General features: G+C 42.3%; 1 protein-coding gene across 6 annotated transcripts in view; it reads left to right on the top strand.

Moving 5' to 3' along the window:
- Nucleotides 1-11721, top strand: part of RAB3GAP1 (RAB3 GTPase activating protein catalytic subunit 1) — a 66404-nt gene extending 54683 nt beyond the window's left edge. For 2 of the 6 annotated variants that reach the window (XM_036421260.2, XM_036421265.2), the window contains 6 exons: nucleotides 1929-2067; nucleotides 2162-2265; nucleotides 2405-2520; nucleotides 6812-6914; nucleotides 10147-10167; nucleotides 11000-11721. In XM_036421260.2, the coding sequence (XP_036277153.1) occupies nucleotides 1929-2067; nucleotides 2162-2265; nucleotides 2405-2520; nucleotides 6812-6914; nucleotides 10147-10167; nucleotides 11000-11236 (720 nt within the window). In that variant the 3' untranslated portion in view covers nucleotides 11237-11721. The remainder of the gene's footprint in view (nucleotides 1-1928; nucleotides 2068-2161; nucleotides 2266-2404; nucleotides 2521-6811; nucleotides 6915-10146; nucleotides 10168-10999) is intronic. The other 4 variants (XM_036421263.2, XM_036421264.2, XM_036421261.2 and 1 more) reach the window with 4 other exon arrangements.
- Nucleotides 11722-15471: the final 3750 nt, after the last annotated feature.

Raw genomic sequence — 15471 nt, 5'->3', positions numbered from 1 at the left:
AACATTTCCCAGAAAGTTGACCATGAAGCAGAAAATTGTTAACAACACTCCATATATACTGAATCAGATATCTTTAAACAAGCATGGGGGATATGAAAAATTACTTTTAATCAGAAATACTAAAACCAAGAGCAAAAATGGACCCCAAAACTGCAAAGTAGTGAAACCATAGCTGGTTTAACTCAAGATAGAAATCGAAGAAAAAGCCGAAACCGGTTTGGCTCAATGGCTAGAGCGTCGGCTTGGGGACTGAAAGGTCCCGGGTTCAATTCCGGTCAAGGGCATGTACCTTGGGTTCTGGCATATACCCAGTGGGGGGTATTCAAGAGGCGGCTGATCAATGACTCTCTCTCATTGATGTTTCTAACTCTCTCTCCCTCCCTCTCTGTACAAAATCAATAAAATATATTTTAAAAAAATCGAAGAAAAAGACACCATATCAAAAATAAAAACTAAATGACAAGAGGCCCAAGAGAGAGTGGATTTTATTTAAATATAATATTTAAAAGGCATCAAGAAAAAGTGGCAAAAGGACTAAAGGGGGTTGGAGGGAAAATAGTAGAAATGGAAAATAGGAAAAGTAGGAATAATACTCATTTTATTGGAGTCCTTGAAGAAAAATCAAAACACTAGCCTTGGTCAGGTGGCTCAGTTGGTTGGAACATCATCCCGCACACAAAAAGGTTGTGGATTTGATTTCTGGTCTGACATACCAGTCAATGTTTCTCTCCCTCCCCCTCCTCCTTTTCTTCTCTCTCCCTCCCTTCCATTCTCTCTCTCTCTCTCTCTCTCTCTCTCTCTCTCTCTCTCTCTCTCTCTCTCTCTCTCTCTCTCTCTCTCCCCCTCTCCCCTTTTCTCTCCCCCCCACAAAAAAAAAACACCATAAAAATATATCCTCAGGTGAGGATTAAAAATCAAAATCAAAACGATAAATGTTTAAAACTGCAATTCAAGAATATTTTTAAAAAAGAAAAAGGGCATCACTTGTGCTAAATAAAACCCAGTGACATCAGACCTGGTTAATACCTTATGTCCTCTCCCAAAAACAATCTTAATCAATTGGCCACACACCAATCTGTCACCCGGGCCCTCCATCCCCATAGAAAGAAGAGTCAATCTGTGTGATAAAAATGCTGTATTTTTTAAATCAGAAAAGCAAAACAATTTCCATTTTAAAAAACAAAAACAAAACAACCAAACCAAAAAAATCATTGGAGGGTACCTAGAAATGTTTAGAAATAATAAGTGAGAAAAATAGATCACAAACAGTATTTTAGACACTTCATATTAGTTCATTTAATACGTTGTGTGTGCTTGGTATTTTGAAAAATTCTGCAATGAAAATGTTACACCATTAATAATTCTATCTGTAGGAGGTATGATTTATAGGTAGTTTTTATTTTCCTTGTATTTTTTCCTAATTTGCTGCATTACATATGGAAGTGGGGACAGGGATATGAGAATATTGACCCTTATTGAGGACAGAGTAAGCAGTTGTCCTCAGTAACATTATTCTTACCTTTGGCAGTAGTAGCTATTTGCCTGGAATGTAGGGGTAGACACCAAGAGAAGAGAGCTCTTCTCTACTTTTGTTACAGATGTGAGTTCAGTGGTCCAAAGCAGCAATTTTCAGCAGGTGAGCTGCAAGAATTTTTAAAGCGTACAACACCTGACTACTTAGTCAGGGACAGTGACCTCTTTTCTCTTAGATTGTCAAATAAAAAAATGACAACAGCCAACACAACAATAGCTGTCTGGTGTGAATGAATCAAAATTATACCTATTTTTGGTCAGATTCGCAAAAAATATATTTTTTGGTGTGCTGTAGAATTCTAGTAATGAGTTTATATGAGCCATGAGATGAAAAAGGTTGAAAATCACTGGTCCAGAGGATTTTTTTGTTTCATAAATGGCTGCTTTATTCGCAGGCAACTGCATTGCTAATTTGTCTGAGTGTGTGCCTCCTCCAGGTGCTGCACTATCTGGCAATGCAGAAACCTGCAGACCTTGCTCGGCACCTGCTACCTTGTGTGATTCATGCAGCCGTGCTCAAGGTAAAGGAAGAAGGTAAATGTCCGTTTTGATTAGTAATTAGTTCATTTCTAAAATGAAAGTGTATTTTGTCTAACTTATTTAATGATGGTTTTGATCTTCTTAACAGAAGGTCTGGAAAACATTTCTTCCGTTAAGAAGATTATCAAGCAGATAATATCCCATTCCAGCAAAGTCCTGCACTTTCCCAATCCAGAAGACAAGAAACTAGAAGTAAGTTGGGTAGACAGTCAGCATCTCGCCAAGTACTCTCTCCTCCTTGTGGGCAGTAATTACTTTCAAGAAACATTTTAAAAGGCTGAGCCTTTCTTTGCTGTTTTCCAATATATGACTTCCCCTTTTCTACTGTTAGGAAATCATCCATCAAATTACTAATGTGGAAGCCCTAATTGCCAGAGCCCGCTCACTGAAAGCCAAGTTTGGAACTGAGAGATGTGAACAAGAGGAGGAAAAGGAAGATCTCGAAAGGTAATTGCTATTTGACTCGCTTATTTTTGTCTGCAGTAGGAAAATCCACCACTCCTTTAGAAAATTTTAATGAAATGTCAAGATTCTTTGTGATACGCTCCTATTATTTGTAATAAGCATTGGCCAGATTCAGAGAAATAATTATCATGGGGTTTGACCTTTACTGTATTTCTGAGTACTTTCTAGTGTTTCCATTGCTCCCACTTGCAGAAGCAAGCCTCCCAGGTCTCTCTTCCTAGCGAAGTCCTTGTTTGCTCCCTGAGGCGGTGCCTGCACCTGAGGATCAGCCCTTAACTGTCGCCAGCACTGCTCAGAGCTTTGCTTGCAGCTCTCACTGTTCCTTAACCACAGTCTGAGGGGTTCTGCAACCGTAATTTTGCTCAATATTCATTTAATTTTTAAAAATACCCATGAGAGCGAAGGTGCATTTTCTGTGCACCTTGCAAATATGTGTGGAGAGTGACCGGGTGGCCTCTCCAGGTGAGGCGAATGCCTGGGCCAGTCTCTTCCCTGGCAGCACCGCTCTCAGGGAGCCTTCCGTGTGAGGGCTTGTCTGTTTGTGCCCATTGAAATGACGTGTTGCTTTAAAGTGTTTCCAAATTAGCTACTTCAGTAGCTTGAATTTGTTATAATGTTAACATCAGCAGCAGCCTTTTCACAAGGAATGGCATTATTGATGCTAGAAAATTAATAGTATATGACAAGGCATTTGCTATAGCTTCTAATAAGATTTTGTTTGAATTTTGTATCTTTTGTTGAGTGAAGTTTTCTCCCAGCCTTCTTTGTTCTTGAAAATGCCTTTTTTTTCCCCTTTTTTTCTGGATCTACTCTATTCATCAGTTTATTATGTTAACTAGATTCCACATATGAGTGAGGTTATGTGATACTTGTCTTCCTCTAACTGGCTTATTTCACTTAGCATACTACTCTCCAGGTCCCTCCATGCTGTCTTAAAGGGTAAAATATCCTTGTTTTAATTGCTGCACAGTATTCCATGGTGTAAATGTACCACAGTTTTTTTATCCACTCGCCTACTGATGGGCACTTGTGCTATATTCAGATCTTAGCTATTGTATAATTGCACTGCTATGAACACAGGAGTGAATGCTTTTTCTGATTGGTGTCTTAGGTTATATTCCTAGAAGTGGGATCACTAGGTCAAATGGAAGTTCCATATTTAATTTTTTGAGGAAACTCCATACTATTTTCTATAATGACTGCACCGGTCTATATTTCCACCAGCACTACGCTAGGGCTTCTTTTTCTGCACATCCTCACCAGCACTTGTCATTTGCTGATTGTCATTTGTTGATAGTAACCATTCCGACAAGTGTGAGGTGATACCCCATTGTCATTTTAATTTGCATCTCTGATGATCAGTGAGTTTGAGCATTTTTTCATATGCCTCTTGGCCATCTGTATGTCCACTTTGGAGAGGTATCTATTTAGGTACTTTGCCCATTTTTAATTGGATTATTTGTCTTCGTTTTGTTAAGTGGTATGAGTTCCTTATATATTTTGGATATTGACCCTATATCAGCTGTATCATTGCCAAATATGTCCTCCGATACAACAGGCTCTCTTTTCGTTTTGTTGATGGTTTCTTTTGCTGTGCAAAAGCTTCTTATTTTGATGTAGTCCCATTTGTTTATTTTCTCCTTCGTTTCCTTTGCCCTAAGAGATATATCTATAAACATATTACTACAAGAGATGTCTGAGATTTTGCTGCCTATGGTTTCATCTAGGATTTTTATGGTTTTCTGACTTACATTTAAGTCTTTTATCCATTTTGAGTTTATTCTTTGTAAGTTGGTGATCTAGTTTCATTTTTTTCCATGAATCTGTCCAATTTTCCCAGCACCATTTATTGAAGAGACTGTCTTGACTCCATTGTATGTTCTTGCCTCCTTTGTCAAATATTAATTGAGCATAATGGAAAATGCCTTCCTTTTAAATGAGCAGAATGAGCTCTAATCAAGTGAGTCATTTCTAAAATAGCAGTATCAGTGAGCAGGCAGTGCGTGCTTGGCGGTTCTGCCTTTGACTCTCTTAGCTCTATTCTACAGCTCTGTGATAGACTTGGCAGTACTGTATTTCCAGCACAAAATGGCACAGTTTACACTGCCCAGCAAAACATGCATTTTGTGCATGCACGCACATGTACACTTATACACCTCAAAAAAACAAAGCAACCCTGACCGCTGGCTCAGTTAATTGAAGTATCATCCCAGGCACCAAAAGATTATGGTTCGATTACTGGTCAGGGCACATAACCTAGGTTGTGGGTCCAGTCCTCTGTTGGGGCATGTACAGGAGGCAACTGATCAATGTTTCTTTCTTTCTTTCTTTCTTTTTTAAATATATTTTATTGATTTTGTACAGAGAGGAAGGGAGAGAGACAGAGAATTAGAAACATCGATGAGAGAGAGTCATCGATCAGCTGCCTCTTGCACACCCCCTACTGGGGATATGCCCGCAACCAAGGTACACGCCCTTGACTGGAATCGAACCCGGGACCCTTCAGTCCCCGAGCCGGTCTTGGCTGATCAATGTTTCTTTCTCTCTCTCTCTCTACCCCTTCCTCTCACTTTCTCAAATTAATTATCTCATTTATCTCATGTCTGAGTTCCATTTTATACATCTAAGTTTGGTTGATCAGCTTCTACACATAAGCAAATTTGTATTTGCTTATGCTAAAATTTGATTATATAACCTTTCTTAATTGATTTGACTCTTGACTAGTAGGTAGCATTTGAAAATCAGAGGTTCTCTTACTATTTAGAAAAATGCTCACTATCTCTGTTCTTTGATAACATTCTCCAATAATTTTTAATAAGAGTCCTTACAGTAGAAATTTATATATGACTTTTTAAAAGTTAATGTTAACCAGTTTATACCATTGCCTTTTGTGAAAAACAAACAAACAAAAACATTTGGGGGAAATTGATTAGCTAAAGGATCTTATTTAAATTTTTATTGTGAGAGCCCTAATTTTTCTCAAAGATTAGAACATAGATAAAGTTAAATATAAAAACCTCCCTAACACACACTTTCTCTCTAAAACTAGAAAGTAAGCTATGTAAAGGGCGGGGGGGGGGGGGGTTGTTTGTTTGTTTTCTCTTTAGCTTTGCTTACTGTTGTATTACCAGTAACTTTCATAGAACAGATATTCAGCAACTATTTGTCAATAGAATGGATCTAATCTTTTTTATTTTTTTTTAATCCTCATCTGAGATATTTTTCCATTGGAGAGTGGAACAGAGACCAACGAACGCTCTCTGTCCACTGAACCAAACTGGCTAGGGTGAGTGGGTGTAATCTTGTTACCCACAGCTCTATTAATAAATCCTTACACATTTTCCTCTCTCTATATATATATACATATTCTCCTCACAGACACACTTACAATGTTTTCTTTTATTATTGAAAACTAATGTAGGCATATGGTAAATGAAATAGGTACAAAAAGAGATATTATTAATCTGTGAATTGTAGTGTTTAGCCGCCGCCCCTCCCCGCCCCCAGCATTGGCTATTAAAGTATTTGTGTGCCCTTTCAGAAATACATTTTGTTTGGGCAGGCATATATGTATATTTATTTTTCAGCACAGAAAAAGGTCCCTCCCATACCCCAGTTCTTTTTTTTTTTTTTTTTTAATTTATTGATTTTTGTACAAAGAGGAAGGGAGAGAGAGAGAGAGAGTTAGAAACATCAATGAGAGAGAGAGTCATCGATCAGCTGCCTCTTGCACACCCCGCACTGGGGATATGCCCGAAACCAAGGTACATGCCCTTGACCGGAATCAAACCCGGGACCCTTCAGTCCCCAAGCCGACGCTCTATCCATTGAGCCAAACCTGTCTTGGCTGATCAATGTTTCTTTCTCTCTCTCCCTCTACCCCTTCCTCTCACTTTCTCAAATTAATTAAAAAACAAAAATATCCTTAAGTGAGGATTTAAAAATATCAATATTTTTAAAAGAATAAAAACAATTAACATGGATCATTGCTTTGTTGTATAAATGAAACTGGGTTTTTGTTATCAACTTTTACTGAATATTTCTTCTTGCACTTTGACAGAGATGGGCTTTTCACAAATTTTATGAAAATGCTTAAAAGGTAGTAAGAATTATCATTTGAGTCGATTTTAATTCCAAATATCAATTTATCCTGTTATAAAATCCCACTCCAGCCATGGTAGTTGAGCCAGTATCATTGTGAATGTTTGTCCACAGAATTAATCTGGAGGACTGATGGGAAGTGAGCGGCTCACCTTCTATTCTTTCTCCCCAGGTTTGTGAGCTGCCTTTTAGAGCAGCCCGAAGTGCTGGTGGTGGGCGCGGGAAGAGGGCACGCCGGCAGGATCATTCACAAGCTGTTTGTGAACGCACAGCGGGTACGTGAGGCTCCTCTCTGACATGCTGTGGCTTCGCCAGCCCTCTGCCCAGTGGGGCGCTGTTTTGATTCCGACACATGGCTGCTCCTATAGCTGCTGGCCCAGTGTGAGCCTGGGTATTGCGGTCAGATGTTGCTTTCTTAATTTGATAGGGACTCAATGGCCAATGGCCAGTCCTGTGCTTAGGAAAAAATGTCCCCTACTTTTAAATTAGAATGGGGCTCAGTCTTACTGGTCAGACTCCATGTACAGCAAATGGTTTCCCAGCTTAACTATGAAGTTAGTAAATCCAACTGTTTTTATAACGGCGAGTTCCTAGGGAGGAGGCACAGGGTTTCAGAGTTTGGGGATGGAAACAGGCTTCACAGAAGAAGCCTGATTTGAAACATCTTCTTTAGCATGACTTCTGCTATGGAAGCACAGGTTTAGAATCAGATTGTAACTTCTGACATCCTAAAGCACTGAGATTGCCGTTTTCATAGAGATGCTGCTAGTTAGCCTTTGTACTGATGCTCTCTGTCCCGCTGTTCATGGATAAGAAGTGCTGGCATCCCACGGGGACTCATGTCCGGGCTTGTTAACCCTGAAGTTTCTGCTAGAATATTACCCAGTGCACTGAGCCCCGGGCCCTTACCTGGTTTGAAGGTATGATTCTCAGAATCAAATAAGAAAAATACTTTTAATGGATTTACACAAGGAGTAAAAACTTCATAATCTCCTTTGAGTTCATCTGGAGTATTCTATTTAATATATCAAAATCATGGCCAAATATATGTATCTGAATTTTTAGGAAGAATTAAAACCTGAGGTTATTTATGAGGGTAGCTCTTTAAATTTAAAAATTTCCAGTTAAAAACTAAGAATTTTAGTTCCTTATAAATGCGAATTCTAGAAAGCAATAGATAATTACTTTGATTTGTTTTGTTTTTTTGTCTGGCATGAAAGAAAGAACCAAGTTTGTTTTCACACCCTATGTCTTCTTCGCCTGCTTAATCACCAGATTGCTAAAGAGCTCATTTCTTGTTATGAGAAATATGAACTTTCTTTCCTCATGTTGCAAAAACTCTCCTCAGTTTCTAAAATTTGTGTATTAAGAGGATTTAAAACCTGAAGTATTCATATATTTAATGCTGAGAGAGTTACTTGTTTTGAATAGTTAAGCAAAATTATTCTCCCCAAAATGGAAATAGCCTCCAATCTCCCCTCCTCCACCTCCCAGACTATAAGTAAAGGCTCATTGTAAAAATTTGGGCAACACAGAAAATTCTAAAGGAATCATTAATCACATTAAAAATTAATCACATTAATCTTACTTCCCACTGAAGATCACATCAGCATTTAACAAGTAGTGTATACAAATATATGTATATTTTATAAAAATAGGAATATATATATATATATATATATATATATATATATATATATATATATATAAATAAAAGCCTAAGTAACCATTAGGACGGAACAACCAGTCAACCAATCACTATGACATGCACTGTCCACCAAGGGACAGACACTTAATGCAGAAGCTGCCCCTGCTGGTCAGTGCACTCCCATAGCCAACCTCCCTTAGCACCTCCACCCAACCAGCACACCTCCTGCTACCCCTCTCCCCAGCCAGACAGCCTCCTGCAGCCCCATAAGCCTAGATTGCTAGCTAGCCCAAGGGACCCCACCCAGGCATGAATTCATGCACCGGGCCTCTAGTCCTATATAATAAAAGGCTAATATGCAAATTTCCCCTTCAACCAGGAGTTCAACCAGTGGGTGTGGCCGGCCGGCCAACTAACCTCCCACATCCCTTTCCCTAAGTCAGCCAGACCCCACCTGTGCACAAATTCATGCACCAGGCCTCTAGTATTATATAATTTACTTTATTATTTTTGATGTCCACACAATATAATTATCTTTCTACATCAATAAATATAAGAATGTATCATCTTTTCAGGGCCTCATCATATAGCCAATCTGAAATTGTTCATTCATCCCACATTACTTCAAACTTCCATACCTTGTGGTGAATGTTTTCAGGGAATTGGCAGACCAATCCATAAAACAAGCTCTTGTTCGGTACATTTCTCAACTCAGTCCTTAAATGTCTGGCTAATGAAAACCACTCAAGTTTATTCTTCTTTTTTTCATAACTGACCTTGTATGTCAGTTTATTAATATAGGCACACAGTAATTTTATATATTCATACATTTTAGCCCTGGCCAGTCTAGCCCAGCAATTAGAGTGTCTGCCTGAGCACCAAGGGGTCATGGATTCAGTTCCTGATCAAGGGCATGTATCTGGTTTCAGGTTCACTCCCCACCTCCTGTCCAGGCAGGTGCAGGAGGCTACCAATCAGTGTGTCTCCCTCACATCAATGCTCCCCTCTCTCTCTCTCTCTCTCTCTCTCTCTCTCTCTCTCTCTCTCTCTCTCTCTCTCTCTCTTTTTCTCTCTCCCCCCCCCTCCTTCCCACTTCCACTCTCTCTAAAAATCAATGGAAAAAATATCCATTGGTGATAATTAACCCAAAAAAAATCATACTTTTCTGTTGTTGTTTTTGTTAATCCTCACCTGAGGATATTTTTCCATTGATTTTTTTTTTCTTCTTTTTTTTTTAGGGAGAGTGGAAGAGAGAGGGAAAGACAGAGAGAAACATTGATGTAAGAGAAGCACATTGATTGCTTGTCTCCTGCACAAGCCCTGATCATTTTAATTTTTCAGTAAAACTCAGATTCTTTGCCCAACCAGTGTGGCTCAGTGGTTGAGCATCAACCCATGAACCAAGAGGTCACTGGTTCAATTCCTGGTCAGGGCACATGCCCAGATTATGGACTCATCCTCACCCAGTAGGGGGTGTATAGGAGACAGCCGATTGATGATATTTCTCTCATTGATATTTCCATCTCTCTATCCCTCTCTCTTCCTCTGTCTCTTAAAAAAAATCAATAAACATTTTTTTTAAAAAAAGAGATAGATTTTTGTTAAATCATTTTCCCATTAAATGACATTCTGTATGTCACTTGTTGAGCCATCAGATGCATGAGTAGTGGGTATGTCTGCTCAATTTGATAACTAGGTGTGTTGAATGTTTGTCTTGATAATTCTTTTGATAGAATCATGTTCCTTAATGTAGTGCATGCTATCTGAAATAATCTTGAAATTCCTTGTCTCTTTTTAAAACCATCTTGCTTGGTTTTGTTTCCTTTTCATCACTGTTTCTTTTCTCACCCTTTCTCAAGCTGACTGAATCTTCTGATGAGGTAACAAACAGCCTTGTCCCTCATAGTTTCTTGTTCCTTCCCCTCCCTTTAACTTTGTAAGATCATTAAGACTATCGACCTCTTTAATATTGATAGTTTGGATTTGACATGCCTTTCTTGCTGATTCTTGTATAGCGTAGTTTCATATTTCCATTGCCAAAAATATTTTTTTTCAAATCAAGAAATACAGTGATCAGAGAAATGAAACAACTGTAGTGATCAGAGTTAAAATTAAGACTAATTGAATATGTATTTTATGCAATTTTAATGAGAAAATAGATGCCTTTGATATTGAGAACTTGGTTTTTGTTGCCATTGCTACATTACGTAGAGCTCCCTGCTGTCTCACATTAGCTGCCCACAAACAGAACCACTGGCCCCAGTTGTAATTCAACCAGTGAACCTTAGAAAGAATTGGAATCCGGCATAAAAACACCTTTCTGGCCTCTGAGAGAACCAGCTCCATTACTGGTCTGAGGACGTCAGACTCTGTCTTGGGTCTTTGCTAGAAGAAACACAGAAAGCAGCACATTTTCCCTCTTCATCAGATGTTTGAATATGGCCCCCACTTTTCAAAGCAGATTGCCTGGCAGTCATTATCCCTTCTGTCTCTCTCTCACCAATTTATTTGTAATCTCTGGCTGCTCATGTAATGTTTCACACTTGTTGTATTTTCTGTGTTGTGTTCTTGAATAATCATAACATAGTTGACAACATTACTGAATAATGTAAAACATTTTTCTTCGTTTATCATGTTTATTCATCTGTCCTTCATAGTGATCTAAGTTTAGCACCAACTTGATCTTGAATTTAGCATTTGATTCTATTCAAGGCTGCAGCCATGGCTCCACCGGAGGAGGAACCGAAGAGAATGGGCTCCGTGGAGGAGAGAAGGCAGAGCTCGGTGTCAGACTTCCCACCCCCTGCTGGCCGGGAGCTCATCCTGCGCACCACGGTGCCCCGCCCCGCCCCCTACTCCCGGGCGCTGCCTCAGCGCATGTACAGTGTTCTCACCAAAGAGGATTTCCGGCTGGCCGGTGCTTTTTCATCTGACACCTCCTTCTTCTAGTTCTTCCCGGGCCCCCCATTGTGGCTTCATTGTGCTGACCCCTTCTGTGGGAAGAGGTGGTGCCGGTCGGAACCTGGAGGCATGAAGAGGGCCTGTCCAGTTGAAGGATCCAGCATCGTACTGGCATCTGAAAGACTGTCTGGTGCCAAGCTTGGGCTGGGTAATAGCTTGTGGGGCCCAAGGTCATGGGCTTGAACTGTTGATTTTTTTCCTCAAAGAAATGGCCCTTGGGGTGGGGTTGGGGACCAAAAATGCAGGAGCTCTCTGTGCTCACTCCGGCAAGATTGTGTTCATTTATTCTTTCTGTGACTGTCCCTTAGGCTGTGGCCTTGCATTTATAGTCTGTGAAAACACTTCATATTTTTATTAGTATCAGGTATGCAAAGTAGAGGATCTGTTAACTCAGATTTCTGGGTATTTGGGAGGTAGAATCTATTCCCAGAATCTGTGTTTTTAATATATTAAATGACATTCTGTTTATTCAATCACCTGGTCACCATTTTTATTATACTAATTAACTTTTGATGAGCATTTTGAATACTCTTAGGAGAAATCCTAGAGTTTCACATAGTTTATGTGTGTTTCTGTATATGACCTAAATGTATTCCTTCTGATAAAACTATATTAAATGTCACTGCAAATTAGTTTGTTACCTACTAGTATCTTGTAAGGCTTCTCTTACTTGTTTTGTTTTGAGTGCCATGTAAAAGATAGCCTGCAAATTATTGTTCTCTCCTTCCCTTGTTGTTCAGTATGCATTCCTTGTGTGTGGTTGCTGGTTGGATACCATATTTAATGAAGTATAACAAAAATATAGTCTTGGTATATAGAGACTATCAGGCAGTTAGTATAATTTGGTATATATGCTAATATAATGAATAGAAGATTATTTCAGTGAACTATTTTACTTTAGTATTTTAGTTAAAATGAAAATAATTGATGAGGATATGGAGTGGGACTAGCATAAGGATATCCACAGAGTACTTCTAGTTGTCTGATGATCAAGATTTATTGTGTCTGTGTTGCTATATGGCCTTTGTTCAATAATCTTAAATCTGTTTTTAGGCCTAAAGTTCTCACTTTAATCCAAAGTAAAAAATGCTTATAATGAAGCATAGGCCTTGCTGTGAAACTTTAAATAATTAATAGATCTGTGTAGACCTGTTATATTATTTTTGAAAAAAAAAAAAAAAGTATGTGTGTACATATTTAAGAGTGTGTGTGTGGGGGGGGTGTGGGGGTGTGTGTGTGTGTGGAGGGAGGCCGGTCCATCACCGCCGGCCTCCACAGACTCTTCTCTGAGATGTGGCTGGTTATGAAGCTTGGGTGTGGCAGGGTGCACCACAGAGACACAGTGAAGACCAAGTCTGTCTGCTTTCCGATGGAGCGTTAATGAGAAAGACACATTTTACAGAGAGAGGCTGGACTTCAAAACGGCGTTGTGAGCCTAATAAAAGGAAGTGCTGCTTTCTCTGGCTGGTTTTCTCTTTCCTTCCCTCTGGTGTTTTATTCTTACTCCAGTTAATTTTATACTATCTCAGATCTTGCAGGGATCTCAAGAATATTCTTTGTGTCTTTAAAAATGGAACTTATCCCATTTTACTTTTATAGTTAAGTGTTTGTCACAGGTATTTTTAAGAAATAAAAACCAGGTACTGTACTAGGCAACGAAAACAAAACAGAAACTGGAACTCCCTCCTCCTCTCAGTCCCTTGGCGTCACTGGGGAAGGCTGGTCCCACGCTGCCATAAAGTGGAAAGCACAGCCCCCCCGGTATGCTTGGGAGGCCAGCATGTCCCATGTCATTGTCGCCACTGTTCACCGGCATGGAGAGGGATCCGGGCAGTAGCAGTGATGCAGGAAGGTGCTGTGGGAGTTTCTCACTCACGCTAGGGATTAGGTGAGTGTCTAGATTGAGAGCAGAAGGTGAGTAGGAGCTGACAGAGAGAGGGAAAGTGTGATAAAGGGCCTGCAAAGAACTACAATAATTCCCCCATCCTTATGTGTTTGTCCTAATTTATTGGAATTTCATCACTGCTCCCAACACGTGGAATTCATTTTTCCACCCCTTCAGTCTGGACTTACCCCTGCCTTGCTTTCATCAGTGGGCTGTTAGCGAGCGTGACACAGGCCACGAGTTGAAAGTACTTGCACACTGGGCTGGCTTCTCCTGCAGGAGCCTGGGACATGGGAAGAGCCCGCTGAAGGAAGAACGCGGAGGTTCGTGATGCAGAAGCTAGCTGGTGCGGGAGGGGATAGAAAGTGTTATAGGTGAGGAAATAGAATGAGCCAAACTCGGAAGCAAAAGAAACTGTTTTAAGAGCCAGCATTTCCATTTGTGCGGAGTGTGGAACCCAGTGTGGGAAGAGGTGACGTTCTGTGGAACCTCAGTGAGGAGTTCGGGCTTTATCCTCAAAATAGGTGAGTTGATGAAGAGTTTTAAGCAAGGGTATCGCAGGGGTTAGATCGTCATTTAGCAGGACAAACGGATTGGGGAGTCTGGGAAAGTGTATGCATGTCCTAGTTCTTGCGCTAAATTGGAAAGGAGCAATTATATGGTCGGTGTTCTTTCCTCTTTTGTGCTTTGTACTGTGCTGCAAAGAGCCTGACAAATGCTCATGGCACCCACGTGACGTCCTCCCACGCCTGTGATTTTCTATACCACGCAGTAATTCAGATTTCTCTGCAGGTTGGGATTTTGTAAAGTCCAGTAAGCATTTATATTTCTTTTCCATTCAGCAAGTGTTATTGAGTGCCAACTCTGTGCCAGGCTTTATTCTGGGCAACAAGATCCACCAGTGAGCAGGACAGATAAAAGACCGTTGTGGACATGACTGGAAAGGACACCAGTGTGAGGGAAGGGCTTTGTGGACAGGGACAGGGAAGGCCTGAGTGGTGACGTCTGCGCAGAGACCTGCATGGAGTGAGGGCTGCCTCGGGAGTGGCAGGTGATTCCAGACGGGGCTAGCGAGTGTGAGCCTGAGGCGGGTCAGGTGGGTTTGTGGGAGGCACAGAGAAAGGGCCAGTGTGGTTAGAGTTCCCGAAGGGAAGAGCACGCAGGAAGGAAAGGGACCAGATTACACAAAGCATTAGGATTCTGTCCGCCTGATGGAAGGGGAAGCCAGTGGAGAATCGTGGAGGACTGTTATAACAGGGCGTCCAGTGCGGGGAAGTTCCAGGAAAACCATTCAGGCCCATGTGGGGTGTGGGTTTGCTCCTTTCCCTGTCAGGAGTCTGGAGCCCAGTGTTTGGTCCTTTCTGTCCCTGTCCCAGGAGGATCCTCAAGGCCGAGGCTGAGGCCGAGCTGATAAGGGAGCACAAGGCTGGGGCTGCGGGAGTGACCGTGAACACTGCCTTCTCCGGCGCCAGTGCCGCCCACTGCCCCGCACCTCCTGGGAGCCAGCCCTCCAGGTCCTGCTTCTGGACCAGCACATGTGGCTGCCTCTTCCCCTGAACCCCTGGGCCCGGGATGCCCAAGACCACACGGCTGTGCCCGCTCATTCTAGGAGTCCCTGAGCCCAGACCTCCCCCAGGCACCCACCCTGGGGAATGGCTGAGCCTGAGCCTCCCCACGGGCTGGGAGGGGTCTGTGCCTCTCAGGCGCCATGGAGAGGGGACAGGAAGGGGATACTGGGGGAGGGCGCAGCCTGGCCGGTCCCACGGCCCCCAGGGGCCTGACCCCGGCTGGCCCAGGCTGCAGAGAGGACTTGCCGGGCTCTGGCCCAGGCACTGCCTCGGTTTATGTCCACAGAGCACAGTGCTGTGCTGCGGCAGGGCAGCCAGGAGGTTCTAGAATTCTCTCTTCTGAGGTCACAGAGACACTCCCAAGGGAACGGGGCGGGTCCCTCAGATTGCAGAACCCCACACACAGGAGTGGACTCTCACTCTGCGCATCGGTGACGATGAAGAAGCAGTACTTCTGTTTTCCTGGGGTCTCCAGACCCCCCTCTCCCATCCCCTTCTCCCCCACCTCCTCCCCCTCTTCTGCCTCCCTCCAACCCGGCCCTCAGCAGGCCCCTGCCCTGGGCCCCCGACCCTGCCCTCCGGCTGCTCCCCGACCTGGCCCTCGGGCTGCTCCCCGACCCGGCCCTCGGGCTGCTCCCCGACCCTGCCCTCCGGCTGCTCCCCGACCCTGCCCTCCGGCTGCTCCCCGACCCTGCCCTCCGGCTGCTCCCCGACCCTGCCCTCCGGCTGCTCCCCGGCCCGGCCCTCGGGCTGCTCCCCGGCCTGGCCCA

The sequence above is a fragment of the Pipistrellus kuhlii genome, unplaced genomic scaffold (assembly GCF_014108245.1).
Source record: "Pipistrellus kuhlii isolate mPipKuh1 unplaced genomic scaffold, mPipKuh1.p scaffold_m20_p_7, whole genome shotgun sequence".
In the NCBI taxonomy this organism is placed as follows: Eukaryota; Metazoa; Chordata; class Mammalia; order Chiroptera; family Vespertilionidae; genus Pipistrellus; species Pipistrellus kuhlii.
The sequence above is the reverse complement of the archived record's forward strand: the minus strand, read 5'-3'. Positions and strand labels throughout refer to the sequence as shown.